The sequence below is a fragment of the Cnephaeus nilssonii genome (assembly GCF_951640355.1).
Source record: "Cnephaeus nilssonii genome assembly, chromosome: 19".
Lineage (NCBI taxonomy): Eukaryota > Metazoa > Chordata > Mammalia > Chiroptera > Vespertilionidae > Cnephaeus > Cnephaeus nilssonii.
In genome coordinates, this window is record NC_137090.1 from 49,627,858 (window position 1) to 49,644,983 (window position 17,126).

At 53.1% G+C, this 17,126-nt stretch overlaps 1 protein-coding gene across 3 annotated transcripts in view; it reads right to left on the reverse strand.

Moving 5' to 3' along the window:
- Nucleotides 1-17,126, reverse strand: part of EPN2 (epsin 2) — a 105,555-nt gene that overhangs the window by 16,751 nt on the left and 71,678 nt on the right. For all 3 annotated transcript variants that reach the window (XM_079798134.1, XM_079798135.1, XM_079798133.1), the window contains 3 exons: nucleotides 6,335-6,447; nucleotides 5,269-5,361; nucleotides 4,218-4,389 (listed from right to left, as the gene is read on the reverse strand). In XM_079798134.1, coding sequence (XP_079654260.1) covers nucleotides 4,218-4,389; nucleotides 5,269-5,361; nucleotides 6,335-6,447 — 378 coding nt within the window. The remainder of the gene's footprint in view (nucleotides 1-4,217; nucleotides 4,390-5,268; nucleotides 5,362-6,334; nucleotides 6,448-17,126) is intronic.

Here is a 17,126-nt window from a genome sequence, read left to right on the forward strand (position 1 = left end):
GCTGGCATCAGACTCCTGCAGCGCCAGGGGAGCGGAGTTCTGAGAGTGCAAAGCCACCCCCGTCCAACAGGGTCTAGCCCGGCATGGTCCCCTGGAGCCACGCTGTGTAGAGTGTTCACATGCCTGGAAATGCTCATCATGTGGTACAAATGGAAACCTCAATATCTCCCTCTCCCTCTCCCTCTCCCTCCCCCCACCCTCTCTCTCTCCCCCCCTTTATACATATACTACAGGCCCGGTGCACGAAATTCGTGCACGGAGGGGGGGGGTGTCCCTCAGCCCTGCCTGCACCCTCTCCAATCTGGAACCCCTTGAGGACAGTCGAACATCCCTCTCACAATCCAGGACTGCTGGCTCCCAACTGCTCGCCTGCCTGCCTTCCTGATTACCCCTAACCGTTTCTGCCTGCCAGCCTGATCACCCCCTAACCACTCCGCTGCCAGCCTGACTGATGCCTAACTGCTCCCCTGCCAGCCTGTTTGCCCCCAACTTCCCTCCCCTGCAGGCCTGGTCACCCCTAACTGCCCTCCCCTGCAGGGTTGATCACCTCCAACTGCCCTCCCTTGCAGGCCTGGTCCCTCTCAACTGCTCTCCCCTGTTGGCCATCTTGTGGTGGCCATCTTGTGTCCACATGGGGGCAGGATCTTTGACCACATGGGGGCAGCCATATTGTGTGTTGGAGTGATTGTCAATCTGCATATTACTCTTTTATTAGATAGGATAGACGCCTGGTGCACGGGTGGGGGCCAGCTGGTTTGCCCTGAAGGGTGTCCAGGATCAGGGTGGGGGTTCCCTTGGGGCATGGGGTGGCCTGAGCGAGGGGCCTGTGGTGGTTTGCAGGCCAGCCACGACCCCTGGTGACCCAAGCGGAGGCCCTAGTATCTGGAATTTATTTTCCTTCTACAATTGAAACTTTGTAGCCTGGAGCGGAGCCAAGCCTTCTGCTTGCTCCGTGGTGTGGGGGCAGCCATTTCTGTTGGGGTTAATTCACCTTCTATAATTGAAACTTTGTAGCCTGGAGTGGAGGCCTAGGCCAGCCAGGGCAGGTGGAAAGCTTGGCTTCCTCCGTTGCTGGGGGCAACCCTAGCCTGCTCTCTCCAGCTACGTGGCTGCCGCCATTTCTGTTTGGATTTGTTTACCTTCTATAATTGAAACTTTGTAGCCTTGAATGGAGGCTTAGGCCGGCAAGGGCCTGCGGAAAGCTTGGCTTCCTCGTTGCCTGGGAAACCCAAGCCTCCCTCCTGCTCTCTGTGGCTGTAGCCATCAAGGTTGGGTTTATTTGCATACTTGCTGATTGGCTGGTGGGTGTAGCGAAGGTACGGTCAATTTGCATATCACTCTTTTATTAGGTAGGATATATTATATATGTACACACAATTGTATATACACTATGACCCAACCACATCAAAACCTAAGTGCCCAGAGAAAAAAGGAAGCAGATCAGCAAGCATTTTCATCCAGTTACTGCCAGTGCTGGAGGCTGAGATGGCTCTCCCAGGACCTGCCCCCACAGAAGGCCTCGCAGCAGTCTTAGGACCATGTGACGACTCGAGCACCGAGGAGCAGAGCATGGGGCCTGCCTCTAATTTGCTGTGTGATCCCACAACACGAAGAGCCTCTCTAGCCTTTAGCGGCCTGTTTTCTCCCAAGTCCCTGGGAAAATGCCAAATGTGTCAGAACCAAAGAGAGGGCCCTGGGTCAGGAAGCAGAAGAAGACAGATGGCAGTCCATGAACCACCTGTGGGCACCTGCAGATATATTTTGATTAGCCCCAAACATTGCCAACATTTAAATATTAATATATTTCAAAAATGCAGGTTTCAATCGTTTCTTTTAAAAATTAGATTCATAACAGCCCCAAAGTGGAAGTGACCCAAATATCCACCTACTGCTAAATGGCTAAACAAAATGTGGTACTATCTATAAAATGGAGTATTGTTCAGCCATAAAAAGGAATGCAGTAGGGATACATGCTAGTATGTGGGTGAACTTGGAAAACACTTGAAGTGAAAGAAACGAGTCACAAGGGCCACATGTGTGATTCCATTACACATACGAAATGTCCAGAATGGGCAAATCCAGAGACGGCTGGGGGAGGGGTACCAGGGAGGGACTGCTGACAGGGACAGGCTGACAGAAACGCCCTGCAATCAATGCTGATGAGTGGCTAAGAACCACGGAACTGCCACTCAACGGTTAAAACAGTGAATCTTACGCTATACGAGTTCTATCTTGATTAAAAGTGAACTGGAAGAGCAAACATCTGCCTCTGGGCACCAGCTACCTTCCCCAACTGCACCCACCTCTGGTCAGCCTCTATGCTGCCTGCAGTGTGAGAACCCCAACTGCCAGAGATGGTCCTGCCCCACAACAGGAGACTCCCCAGTTCCCCGTGAGGGTCACATCCCTGGCTCAATCATTCAGTTCCAGGACAGAGCCCTGTCCACCAGCCAAAGGAAGGGCTGGGCAAACTTGTTCATTTACAAAATATTTATTCTACCGCTTCCAACCAGGTAACACAAACAGCAGAAACAGGGTAGAAGGGAAAGCTGTCTCCGTCCCACCACCCGGCCCCCAAGCCCCGCCCCAGAACCAGCCGCTGACTCAGCATAATTCAGTTGCCTTCCTCTCCCAGGCTCCTCCGGAGAAGACCGCCCATTTGTTCAATGACCAGTTACCGTTCTGAAAGGGACTGACAGTCTTTCCTGAAGCATGTCCTTATCCATAACTTAGGGCGGCCAACACCACTGCTTCCCCACAGGCAGTGCCGAGTGGGCACCTCCAGCAGACCCGCCTCGCTGCCCACGCGCGCTCAGGAAGACAGTCCACCATAGGCTGGGGCACGGCACACGACCATGGACCACACAAACCAAGCTCCTGGCAGCCTTGGTGCTGGCCGTCAGTGAGCAGGAACTGTGCACCATTTGGCCTAGGGTTTGTCCCAAGGCCCAGAGGGCTCCTGCCAGGTAGGGTGGGGCTCTGTCTGTCTAAGTCCCTGAAGCCAACAACATCACCCAAGGACACCTGGTGCCAACATTGTCTTCTGGACACGTCCAAGCACTTGGCAAAGCTGCCAGGCCCTGAGTAACCAGGCAGCCACCATCCCCGCTTTCCAGCTCTCATTCTCCCCACCTCCACCTCAACCCCCTGCTGCCCAACGTACACCAGGCAGGCCCCCATGCCTGTACCAGCTACACCACTGCATGCCCTCCTGCCCCACAGCGAGCCTTCTGCTGGGAACACTCCTGCTCTCCCTTGAACAGGCCTGCCTCACCCCCCACCCCAACTCCTGATCAGCCCCATCTCCTGAGCTCAGCCCTGCCCTCCACTGCCTGAGCTCTCCACTGCCACCAAGGCCCAGCCCACACCTGACCGGAACCTTGGTTGTGTCTGGGTCCCTGCATGACAGGATGGAGCCTGGCATTTGGTACACTTCAGCAAGCATCCAGGGAACCCAGCTGAATACAAAAGATGGTTCTAGTTTGGGGAACAGAGATCCCAACAGACATAGGCAAGTTGCCACAAAATACACAATTCAAAGTTCCTAGGCAGAAAACCACAGACCACATGGCCTGTGGGGCCCAGAGCACCCAGAGTGAGTGCTGCTGCCCGTCCCAGAGTGCGGGTGGGGTGGGAAGCCATTGCCTGCCGGGCAAACCCATGTGCCCAAGATCTCCACCCACATCAAACCCATCATGCTACACTCAGGCTTCAGAGCTCTTCTTACAAGGTCTCTTACATTTGGCATTAAACAGAACTTCAAAATGTTCATGTAGCCTAGTAAACTGATTTACTATTGTATTAACTAGTAAGAACAATTACAGCAAATGTATTCCCTTTTCGTTAGCAGTCATGTAAGTACATCATAGCAACTTGATTTCCACATTTCATGTTGTATATTACAGTTCGTTAACCTGGGTGCTGGGTGCAATTCTGAGGCTGAGAGAGCTGACGCGTCCCGGTGGTGGGACAAGCCATTTCTGATGCACGTGCGAAGCAGAGAGGAAGGCTACTTTTCCTCCACCAAAGCAGAAACCATTCAAAGCAGAATGACAGAGCGTGAGGCCCTAAAGTCCTCAGGAGGAGAGCAGCAGCCTGGGTCCCCACCAGGGGCCAGACTCACCCCACCTCTGCCAGATGAGAGAGAGCAAGCAGCTCTGCCCTGCTGCCCTCACCCATTCAACAAGCATGCAGGAGACAGACGAGGGGATCTTTACCGCATGGCCAGGGATTTGAAGTGCTGGCTGGGGCTGCGGGCCCCCCCCAGGGGTTGGTCTGGTTAGCTGAGGCTGACGGGCCCCAGGGCTCAGCTTGCTTGGCAGCAGGGCCTGAGCTGGGGAGGGCGTCCATTAAATCCAACAGAGTGGTCTGCTGTGGGTAGGAGCTGGGCTTTTGAGAAAAAGAGAAGGGGACAAGTTTTACTTGGCTACAGTCCAGCAAACATCCACCTGTCAGCCATAAATATTGCCTGTGCTTCTTACTAGAGTAGAGTCCCTCTTGAGGGGCGAGAAGCCTTGGTACTGAGCAGCCCCATGTCCCCCTGCCCCCGGCATTACCATAGCCACACTGAGCTATTGACTATGTGCCTAATGACCTGCCCACTTTCAGACAGTCCTAGGGCTTTCCTGCACGACCCCAGGCTTCCTCCTCCTTCCAGAGCGCACACCCACCGCCTTGTGCGCTAGCTGCCAGGATGCTTTTGGGACTGTGATGCAGGTGGCCACTGGAGCCCCTGGCCCTGTGGTTGGAGGGGCTGAATCCTGGCTGGATGATGAGCTTGTTGGGAGCAGAGCCATGTCCTGGTCACCTTGAGGTACGAAGCAGGAAGCCTGGCATAGAAATGACGACAGCAAGGAAGACCAGCACTACGAGGGCTGACCCTGTGCCAGGAAATGGTTCCAAAGCACCTGACATTTAGCTTACGTCACCAACGGCCACCATCACTGCATGAGGTGGGCTCTACTACCTGCTATTTCACAGGGGGACTGAGGTACATACGAACTAGCACGGGGAATGGGAACCTAGGCAACTAGGCCCCTTGTCCATGCCCATTTCTCTCGGGTGGTCTCAGGAGGCCAAAACATATTGTCAATCCCATCCTCACCTCGCTCTTGCTCATTTCAGGCCTCAGGACTACTTGCAGAATGAAGAGAAGCCGCCCGTGGGAGAGCTCCACGGGGCATGCGCACTGCACTGTGGGTGGGTTGGGCCCTTCAGCAACTACTGCGGGGCAGTCTCCACGCGCTCACCTTCTAGCGAAGCACTCACCTCCTGCTTTTTTGGAACTTTAACGGTGTCTCTCCGGCTTTCTTCCAGGGCCATCTGCAGTCTGAGATCATCACCCCGCCGGAGGCGCTCTTCCTGGAGAGGACAATGAACTTGAAGCTGGGGTAACTGCAATGACATCACTCTACAGAACAAAGCAACCGGGCCAGAACCAGGAAACGCAAGATTGTATCACGTGCTATTTCAAAAGAGGACTCGGAAACAACTTGCAGGACACAGTGACTCTTCTGTGACTCCCTGCTCACCCCACACCCGCCTTGGGGTCCCAGGGAGACTGGGGCACAGGCACCACAAATTGGGGAAAGGGAATACTTATTCTCAAATGTTTTTTATCAAAATGAAAATGGCTTTATAATTCCAAATATAGCAGCAATAGGTCAGCTTATAAAAGTAGAAAATCTGACAACCCAGAAAGGAATTCAAGAGGAAAATCACATATTGTCCCCCTCCCGCTGTGCATTTCTCCAGAAATGACTATTTTCTAACAAAAATGATTCATTATAGCCACCATATGCAAAAGACTGGGTCATCCTAGCTTTTACATAATGATTAAATATTAGTAAGTAAATCCGTTACATTTTATTATAAATGTAACAAATCATAGGCATGCTATGGACTAAATGGGCCAGGGGATGCACCTGTGCTCCCATCTAACTGTCTGTAGTATGTTTCCTGTGCTCAGATGCTGCTGGCTCATCTCGCCGGACTGCCCAGGGCTAAGCCGGCGGTGAGCCCACACACCGGCGTCGAGGAAGCCGTGGACACTCAGCTTGTGCAGAGCGAGCTCGTGAGGCTTGGCAGTGTCGGCCAAAGGGTTTCTGGGAAGCACTTTGACTGGTTTGTCCCTTGGCAAAGCCTTCCTTCCCTGAAGACCTTTCCTAAATGTAACTTCGCGTAGGACCCCGCCCTGACTGGGGGGAAGGAGGTGACAGAACACCCAGGTGGCAACACAAGTCATTTGCAGAGCGTGGGGACAGGGCAGGTGCTTGTTCTCCCTGGGGTCCCTGCCCCCCGGCACAGGGCAGCACACAGTGGGCCTGGGCACAACCTGCTCAGCTACTTCTCTGCTCATGGCAAGCGCCAGCTGCAGCTGCAGTTCCTCTTCTCCGCTAGTCTGGGGCCGGGCCTGCTCCAGCTCGGAGGACACCCGAGGGGAAGTGGCTGTGGGAAAGGCAAAGCACAGGTTCATGCTCAGTAGGTACCCAGGCAAATCACACCCGTTCCCACCTCACACCCACACGTCTGGCAATACCCCAGCAATATGGGGATTGAAAGGTTTGCGAACATTTCAAGGTGTAAATCAAGTAATGTCAAATGTGGTTTCACAACCGCCACGTGGCGTCAACCGAGAGAAGATGCTTCAGGCACACGCCCAGCCCTCGGGCCCCCAAGGATCCGCCCCTCAGCCTGCATTGCAGAGCTGCCTGCTCCTGAGTGGAGCTCGTTTTGTAAAAGATGGAGAGTATAGCTCCTGAAAACCTGGATCAAAGAGCATCAAACAAGTGCAGGGCACCTATGGACCAGAGCGCCACTGCGACACCCCCGGCATGAGCATCTCCCTTTGTAGCTCATGGCTTTCAGGGTCATGGACAATGACAGCTAAACAGTTCTGCAGTAACCCTGAAAACTTTCGTTTTTTTAAGTGAAACTGTACACCAACTTGAAAAAACACACAAGCATATGCTCCTTTAAACTCCTGTAAGCTCCTAGAAAGACAGCTTTTCTGAAGGGATGAGACAGCTCCTAGCTGGTGTGACAAAGCCCAAGGAAAGAAGCGTAAGAGAGGCTAGTCTCCCTGTAAATAAACCATGCTGGGGCTCTCAGCCTATCACAGTGTGTGCGTCAGGGAGTCTCAGTGCCTCCAGAAATTAGATATAAAGCTCTGGGAGCATGTGCCTAAGTGTGCGGCCATCTCTGCCCTCCCCCCAGGACAGGATCCACACCTCTCTGAAATTCTCCAAGGGAGGTCGGCCATCTGAGAGAGGATTGGAACCCCTGTCATAGACGGTTCTGCACCTGTCCTTCCTCTGGGCCTCCGTGCATGCGGGTCCTCAGCGCCCCCCGCCCCCCACTCCTCCTCAGGTCTCAGAGCTCAGCTTCCCAGTGCCAGGGTGTCCAGGACGGCCCTCCCGCTGGGGTTGGGTCAGCACCTCCTCTCTCATGGCACTCGTCCCCATTCTGCACTTTGGTAGGTGAATGCCAGAAGACACACTATTTGGGGAAGCCCCGGGCCAGCCTTCTCACTATTACATCTACTAACAAGGTTGACAGAGCAGCTGGCAAATAAACAGCCACTGAGTGGATAGATGCTGCATGCACATGGATGGACAGACAGAGGTAGAGAACTCAACTTCATGGCTGATGGTAACTGCTTGAAAATGCTTTAACGGTGTATTAGTTTGCTCCTTCTTTCCTTGCGTCCACTCTAACAAACCCAATCATCAGGACTCACCAAAATCCTGCTTTTGCCTAAATCTCCAATCTTAACTCAGCGCTTAGGACCTGCCTCTGGGAGAAAGAAAAAGGTGGGGAATGATTTCTGACAGATGAGGTTTCTAGATGGCTGGGTTCTGGCCGCAGTGAATTAAACAGGAGAAGAGGGCTGGGTACAGCTGGGGCCGTGGAGGAATCCACAGAAGAACAGGTGAGGCCGGGGCTGCTCCGGGCACAGGCTGGCGTAGTGCAGGCTAGGAGACTCTAAGTGGCGTTGCTTTGTCACACAATTAAGAAAAAAACACATAAAACATACGTCGGCAAGATTTCATTCAGAACAATTCAGTGGTGTTTGCTATGATTTATTATCAACCAAAGAACCATCCAAAAAATGCTGCCATTATAAAAAAAGATATTCTTCTAGATAAAATCAGGTCAAATCCCCGCCTAGTGCATCACCACAGTATTTTACAAAGCATTTCTTTAGAAATAAAGCTAGATGGCATCCAAATGTCCTCAAGTCCATCTTAATCATTTGATTTCCTAATAACGTACCAAACCAAGGTACCTGTTTTGCTCTCAAACATCGCTTAGCCCGCCCCAGTACTGCGTCAGGGCTTCATTGTGCTCTGGAGGCAGAGCCGTTCCCATCCAAATGGTGGGCACAGCGCCAGATGCTTCGGGGGCGCTTGTGGGGGACAGTTCCGGAGGCGTGTGGGAGACGTTCGGGGGGCTCTACTGGACTGAGTGCAGCTCTTCTGTCCGGACCACCAGCCATTCACACTGCCCGCTCCCAGCCTCCTTCCTGATAAAGACTCTCTCAGGCTTGCTTCACAAAACTCCATTTGAAACCAACACAGTGCATCTGACACCCTTCATTTACTACCAAGTGGAAATGGTGAGTGAAAAAAGAAGACCTCATATCCTACCTCACATCCCAAAAAGTGCTCAGAGCACAGCCCCGTCTTGGCAGGGAAAGCGGCCTTGGCAGCACGGGATGAATGGGCTAGGGCTCCGAACGGTGACCTCCCAGAGCAATGAGCCTCCCTGTCCTCGGCGCCGTTCAGCACATCTGCGAGGCCAGGCTGGCTTCAAATGCAAATGCACCTGCTTTATCTACCCAGAGTGACGCTGTTAGAACGATGCACAGCCGCCACCACCACGGAAATAGCTTCCCACATCAATGTGGAAATTAAAGACAAAGGGTATTCCCCTAAATGCTGTGGCTTTTATGAATGGAGGCACAAGCTCTCAGTTCCGCAGGTGGCAGAATTCACAGCCACTAGCCCTGAGCATCAGCTGAGCTCACACAGAGGTCTCAGCTGCGAGGAGGATTCCAACAGAGATGTTTTTGCATTAGTGACAGCATCTCGGCCCCACAAAGGGCCTCTGTGCCGTGCACATGACAGTGAACACAGACATGGTTGTGCGATGGGCCTGAATGGACCCTTCTGACTACCTGAGTGCGGCCCTGGGCCTACTCTGACGATCTGCAGGTCCACAACTCGCAGGGACCAGTGGGGAAAACAAGTGCCCGAGAACTGCCCACCCTCGGCTGGACCAAGTGCTTGCTCAGCCAGCGCCTGTGGAAGGCGAACAGCACTTGCCATCACAGCGAGTGAATCACGGCAGGAGCGCGAGCACACCATCGCCCTGTCCTGCCGCTAAGATCCCACCTGGAAGAGCCCAAAGCCAGAGGTATAAACACAGGCCTCACCCCTGTCCTTCCCGTCTGGTGCCTGGCCTAGGAAAGCCTGAGGGGGAGGTGGGCCCGCTGGTGCCTGGCCTGGGAAAGCCTGAGGGGGAGGTGGGCCCGGCTGGTGCCTGGCCTGGGAAAGCCTGAGGGGGAGGTGGGCCCGAGAGCTGGAAAAGCCCAACATCCCCTGAAAGCACAGGCGCGGAGGCCCCCAGTGCAGGAGACCAGGCCCTCCGGCCTCACGCCTCCCCTCCCGGGGCCTGCGGACCCTGTGCTGCGGGAAGGCCCTCGTGCCCAAACATGCTCCCCAACAGAGACCGGAAGATGTCCTAACAGACGCTTCAGCTGGTCAGGTTGGGGTCATTTTGAAGGAAGAAGGCAAAGCAGTCAAGGTAAGAGAAAAACAGAAAGCTGCTTCTTCTCATCGCTAGGTTTTGCAATTTTCCTAAAGATAGCAGCGTCTACAATCACACATGCTGATGGATGGGAACACACAGTGGGACGTGACTTGACTGTCAAATGGCTCTTTGAGGTGACAGCATGACTCGGGTCACGTTCTCAGGCATGTGGGCCTCCTGCAGGCCGAGGGGCTCAAGTCCATGTGTCCCCAGTGGAAGCTGGACACACAGGCACACAAGACATTTCTCCAGGCCTCAGGGGCCCAAGAAGACCGCACTGGGCTCAAGCACTGCTGCCACCACTCATGGCCCTGTGCCCCTCAGCTGACCAGGGTTCGAATCCTATCACCACCATTCACTAGCAGTGAGACCAGCCACACCTGGCCCGACCTCTCTGGGCTCCTTCCTCTTTGTGAAATGGAGCCCAGTGGGGCTTGTGGAAGGGTCAGCAGTGCCTCTGACACAGCGGCTCTCCCTGGAGGATGTACCTGGCCCGGCACTGCTCTGTCCCACCCCATAACACCAGACCCTGGGGACCGAGCTCCTGTGGGCACGCCTATCTCACGTAGTGGAACCATCAATGGGTAGCTGTGGTGGCCCAGGCCTTCATGGGAACATAGACTGTGGTCTCCACCTCCTCTTTCTGCTGCTGTGGCCCTTTGAGGGAGGGGCTGGGAGCCCACACCGAGCCCAGGGCCAGCATCTGCCTCCAGCGACCGTTCCCAGTCCAGCTAAGCTCCTTCCTCATGACTACACGGCAGCGAAGTGCCTGCGCAGTCTTCCCCCACGGGCAGCCCCTTCCTGCAGTTGTACAGGCCGTTTCCTGTGCCAGTACCCTCGGGTGAGGACACCCCGCCCTCTCCGCGCCCCCTGGGAGAAGCTCCAGGCCCGCACCACCACTTCACAGGGAGGAGCAGGAAAGGCTACTTTTAGTTTAATGAGGCAAATTACGAGAAATAAGTTCAGATTGCCCCAGGTAGAATGAAAAGAGAAAAAAGATATAAATCCACGGGGGAAGGCCCAAGAGGCGCAAGATGAGAAGTGTAGCAAAGTGCCATCACCCAGCTCACTCTCAAGCTGCCAGGGAGGTATGACTGTACAACAGAGTGACAAACTGAAGGCACCTGATGCTATGGCAACCCCTGCCTGTCAGATGACATCATCCCACCACCCATGATGCTCCTGGCAACACCTCTAACTTGATTCCAATCCAGACCCTGGATCTGTTTCCCAGTTCACAGACGTGTAGAATGAGAACTGAGCCAAGCACTGCACAAGGCAGCGCATGAACCAACCCCGACCCAGGGGCGCTGCAAGGCAACTGCCGGGTCCCCTGTACAGTAGGGTCAAGAGAAAAGGGAATTCACTGCAATGCGACTAAAGGGACAGGACAAGCAGTGCAGCACGTGGTCCTGGGTGGCCTAGGGTTAGACACAGCTGGAAGACACTTTCAGGACAGCTGGCAAAACTGTGTACGCAGTATTGGATGACTTTGTTAGGTGGCAACGGCTCACCTCCAGGAGGCATGCTGAAGTGCTGCTGGGAGAACTTCTTAAACACTCGGCACCAAAGGAAGCGAGAGCCACTCCTCTCCCAGAGGAAACAACTGTTGACATTGTCTTGTGATCCCACCCAGAAAAGCTTTCTAATGCATGCTCCATGTGTGGATGTGTGGGTGCGTCTTTCTGGCATGTACCCGCAGGGAACCTCGTCCATTCCTTGTGTGTGTAATGCCTTGTGTGTGTGTGTCTTGCCTCGGGCTGACCTAGGCAGAGTGTTTTCAGCATGAGAGGCAGCCCAATGTGGAGGGCAAGCCCAAACACCTGAGCTCAGATCTGGGCTCTGCCGTTTCTCAATACGTGACCTTGGTATAGGCAAGTAATTCTCTGTGCCTCGGTTTTCTCATCTGCAGAACAGAGGCAGAGTACCTGCCTCCTAGGGTGGCAGTGAGGACTAAATGAGTTAATATGTGACGAGCAAGCACTTAGTCCAACGCCTCACCCACACAATACTCACCAGCATCTCAAAGAACCCTCAGTCTAGGAGGGGATACTGCTCCCAAACCCCCTAACTCCGTGGTCGGCAAACTGCGGCTCGCGAGCCACATGCAGCTCTTTGGCCCCTTGAGTGTGGCTCTTCCACAAAATTCCACGGCCTGGGCGAGTCTATTTTGAAGAAGTGGTGTTAGAAGTTTAAGTTTAAACAATTTGGCTCTCAAAAGAAATTTCAATCGTTGTGCTGTTGATACTTGGCTCTGTTGACTAATGAGTTTGCCGACCACTGCCCTAACTTACAGACCATGGCTGAGGGAGTGAGGTGAGGAACTTGCCCAAGGTCACCTAGCCAGTGAGAGAAAGTCTGACCCTGAAGATCTTGCTCTTTATTAGCAACCCTTCCCACAGGTCCCAAAAGGTTAAATGACTCTCACAGTTGGCAGAACTCAAAGCCAAGTCTTAGAGCCGGGTCTCGCGCTTGCTCCTAACAACCTTCGGGGCTCGGAGACCACAGTCCTTTCCACGCAAGCTCAGCCTGGGCAAAGGCCCCACTCTCCCGAGCAAGTGTGCATTCCAGCACGGAGATGCCCACCTAAGTGACGAGGGGAGGGAGTGCCGGACAGAGGAGGCTTCTGTGTTCAGAGGTCAGGGAGTCGTTCTGACATGAGATATTGGAGCAGAGGTGGGGAGCAGAGGCCAGACACAGAGCAGGTGGGAGTTTCGCTCAGGGGGTGGAGGGCTCTGAGGCTGGTATAGGCAGAAGGTGCCCCAGATGGAAGAGCCTTGGTCATTCCAGAGGCCCCTGGAGGCTTTGGGAAGGTCTACGCAGAGCAGTGATGCAATAGGACCAGCCCAGGAGCAATGTGGGCTCTCAGGCCAGGACTGCAGCTTTGCAGGAGCTGAAAAGGGGCCAGGTTCTGATTAACGGAGGTTCTGATACCTGGAGACATTGCTGACCATCCAGTCAGAGGCCTGGCTCACGAAGACTTTCAGCAGCAAGGCTCCCCGCTTCCCCACCAACGGGGGCAGCTGTGACCTCGGCTGTGCGAGTGGACTCAGCACCTGCAGTGCTTTCTTCTGACCAGGGCCGTCAGCACTGGCCCCGGATGACATGCTGAAGACCTCACCTCAGCACCTCAGCATGGAGCCGTATTTGGAAATGTTGTTGCAGATGTAATTCGGTAAGATGAGGCCACACTGAAGCAGGGTGGGCCCTGATCCAATAGGGCTGGTGTCCTCACAAGAGAAGAGACACAGGCGCAGATGCACAAGGAGCGCATCTGACGGGGACGGGGACTAGAGCGCTGCAACTGCTAGCCAAGGCGCCAGGGCCGGCCGCCAGGAGCTGGGCAAGGCCAGGACCGAGCCTCCCTACGGTTTCTGAGGGAGCACGGCTGCAGACCAGTGTTGGCTCCCAAAGGGTGGACAACCGAAAGCCACCGGGTTTGCACTTCATTGCAGCATCCCTGGGAAGCTACCGGTCAAAGCCTGTCCAGGGCACATCTCAGTGCCCCACCACCTCCCTGCACACAGGCATCCTCACCACGCAGGGAATGGACCCACCCCTGGCTCTTTAGCGGCCCTGCCCTGCTCATGAGTGCATCCTGCCCCTGGGCACCTGTCACAGCAGCCTACATTCAGCTGTGGGAGTCCCCTAGCTCCTTCTGCCTTGGACTGTCCCTTCTCCTCATGTGTCAGCTCCAATGCTGTCATCTATCTAGCAAGCCTTCCCCAACTGTGCCACCAGAATGCTCCACAGGGCAGGGGCTCCTACGGGCTTCACTCGCCACAGATGCCCTCACCCACCCCTGGGCACCAAGAGCAGGCCGGTGCTCTGCGAGCACACAGAGGGCATCTGCTCCGTGTGTCCCTCGGGGCCTCACCTGCCCCTCACCACTGGTACTTATGCATTCTGCACTACGGACCTGCTGGCGGTGCAGCCAGCTCCCCAAGATGGTAGGAGCCATGCAGCCTGTTCCAGGCACAGAGCAGAGTTCAAACACGTGTCAGTTTATTTCCAAGTTTAGTCCCTGTGAAACAGTGGCTGTGACTTCCAAGGACACACCTCACACACTCGTCACCATATTGGTGCTGCCACCTCCGGTTACAGACACAGAAGCTGAAACCCAGGGAGGAAGAAGGCAGAGCCAGAGCCATGGGGGGAGAGGGAGTGCGGGGGGAGGGGGAGCGCAGAGCACATGGATAAAAGGCAACCTTTTACTTGTCTGCAGGAGTCACAGCTCACCTCCATCTGAAACAAAGAGTGAGGCTAAGCTCTCTCCTTGGGCTGCATCCCAAGACCACCAACCTGTGTGTGTGTGTGGGGGGGGGGGGGACGCTGAGGGGTGTGGAAGGGGGCTTGTCCAAAACATGGAGCCACTCTCCTCACTGCTGCTTCTCCAGGGGTCCCCATGGCTCCTGTCGCTTTACCCCGTGAAAGCTGCTCTTTGGGTGGAACTGGGAACCACGACGGCTCTCCAGGTGGGAGTGGAGGAGGGAGGTGGGAAGGTGGGGGCTCTGAACACTGGCACTCAAATTTGTGAGGAGGCACAGGGCAAGGCATGAATTTCAACAAAGACATACTTATCTATTTTTTAATTCAATCAAAACCTAAAGACGTTAGATGCCTATAGCAGCTTCTTACAGCAGCAATTTTCAACAGGTGTGCAGCAAGAATTTTTAAAACATGCAATACCTGACTTCTTAGACTATCAAGGAAAAAAGTGACAACCAACACAGCAATAGTCCCCTGGTGTGAATGAATCAAAAGTATACCTACTCACGAACACCAGGGGGTGAGGGCATGAGTGTGTGTGTGTGGGGGGATTAGAGCAGCTCAATAGTCACAGGAGCTCTGAACCACCTGCCCAGCCCCTCCAGCGCTCCACTTGGCGCAACATCAGTATGTCTGCCTCTGCCGAACGGGAAGCTCACCAAGGGCCAGGCCTCAGCAGCCGACTGAGCCCTACTGCTCAGCACCAGCCCTGCACGCAGGGACCTACAAAATGAGCAAATGAACAAACATCTTGAAAAATGTGCTCTGAGAATGTCACATGGCTGTGAATGACACTTGTACAATACTGTTGTTTTATTATCTGCATAATACAAAACATTACATCCGTTTTGTTCTCATGGCACCCTCCTCAGACCTGTGATCAGATTTGTTAGTACAACTGCCTTTGGGGGATGTGGGTCTTGGTCTGAACTTCCATTGCTCCCCAGGTTAAGAACCTGGTTGCTTTGCCCACAGATGGTCGCCACGACAAAACCCCACAGCCAGGGCTTAGACTGCCCACGCTCCCAGTCCAGGCAGCAGGACCCCGGCACTGAAAATGGCAGGGCTGTCCGCTGTGACTGTGAGTGCCTGGCCCCCAGCTGAGGATGACTCAGGAAGCTTCACCCAGTGGGATGCTGAGTACAGCTGTTAAAACGTTTACAGGACTGCGGAGAAATGAGAGAATGCTTCTATTATAATGTTGTGAGACAAAAAGCAGAGATAAAGTTGCATCTACACCAAGCATGTCAAACTTGCAGCCCGCATGCGGCCCACAATGAGTATTTTTGTGGCCCAGTCAATATAACGGTATGTGAGAAACATTTTAATAAAAATTCGTAACTTAATTTTTACAATATCCTGTTATACATAATTATTAAAAACGAACTACCACGTTCGCTAATTACTATAATCATGTTGTATTCATTTCCCTTATGTACCTTACGCACAGGTGCACCATTTCTCTCCACTAATACTAGCAGCGAATATTTTAGTAGCCGATGGCCACGTCATTAGTCTTGGACTGGCTTGTTTGGTGTGCGCAACAGGAAATATTTCACTTTTGGAGAACAAGAAAAATAGGTTTATTTGCATTACGCGTATTAATTTGTGCAGTTATTCAGTGTCTGATAAGTTAAGGTTCAAGAAAAAATATTAATTTTTATTAAAATGTTCTATTATTTTATGTTAACGATGACATTTATTTCAGCCCTTTGTATTCAGCATGTCTCTATCAAAATAAACCTACGTTTCTATGAAAACTGAAGCTTTTGTTTTTTTGTGGCCCACATATACTTAAATCTTGCTTATTTGGCCTGTGTTAGCCTTTGAGTTTGACATGCTTGATCTACACTGTAACTGCAACCCTGAAAAAGAAAATGCTTAAAAAAAAAAGAAGTCCAGCTCTGGACAGTGTTTTCAGTGGTTAGACCATCAGACTGAACACCAAAGAGTCTTGGGTTCGATTCCCAGTCAAGGGCATGTACCTCAGTTGCAGGTTCCAGTCAGGGTGCATGCGGGAGGCAACCAATTGATGTGTCTCTCTCACATTGATGATTCTCTCTCTCCCTGCCTTCCACTCTAAAAATCAATGGAAAAAAATATCCTTGGGTGAGGATTAACAACAACATAAAAAGTCCAGAAGGAAATACATTAACATGTGAACAACAGTTGTCTTTGTGTAATAAGATTATGAGATACTTCTTGCATTTTCTACACTATCATAAATGAACATGCATCCCTTAGATAATGGAAAAACTGGCAGAGTTTTTTTATTTCAGATGCTTCCCACCGCTATGTTAGCACTGGAGAAGGAGGCCACCAGGATCTCATCTGAAGGGTGTTATCTGCGGACAGGGGGACTGAGCTCCCACTAGCCGTCAGCACTAGGAGCCTCGGTCAATGGGCAACATCCATTTTGAGCTGCTGAGAGTCGGAGTGTTGCCTGCTAACGCTCCCTGTCTCAAAGGGCACTCTACTAATCAGCAGTGGAGGGGAGACGGAGGAGGAAACTTCAACAGAACAAAGCCGCACACTGCATCGGCCACCGGAGCCCAGGGGCGCGCACACTGCACTCGCCAGAGGCTTTACTCCCCAGGGCCGGCTTTACTCCTCTTGGGCCTACCCCAGAGGTTCCCACAGTTGGTCAGACCTGTGGCCCAGGCTTCGGGGCAGGCAGGACATTAAACAGCTCCTGGGCAGACAGCTTGAGAGCCGGTGGCTTAGGGAAAAAAGGAAGCTGGCAAATGAGGAACAGCATTTATTACTAAGCAGTAAGTACAACTATGAATCATACCACTGCTAAACTCAACTTTAAAGCATCAAGAAACTACAGATATGTATAATGTTTCTATATTACAGGGGGAGGGGGAACCTACAAAGTAAATTTTCAAAAGACGAATGCTCATGCCAGAGGTGAGCATGTCACATAAAAACACTCCTCCCCCACAAAATTAGGTTTGTTTAGCAACTGCTCATGCAGTAAGTGTGTGATGAACACCTCTCCAGGGTCAGGCTGCACACAGCACAAACAAGGCTCCCGCTCC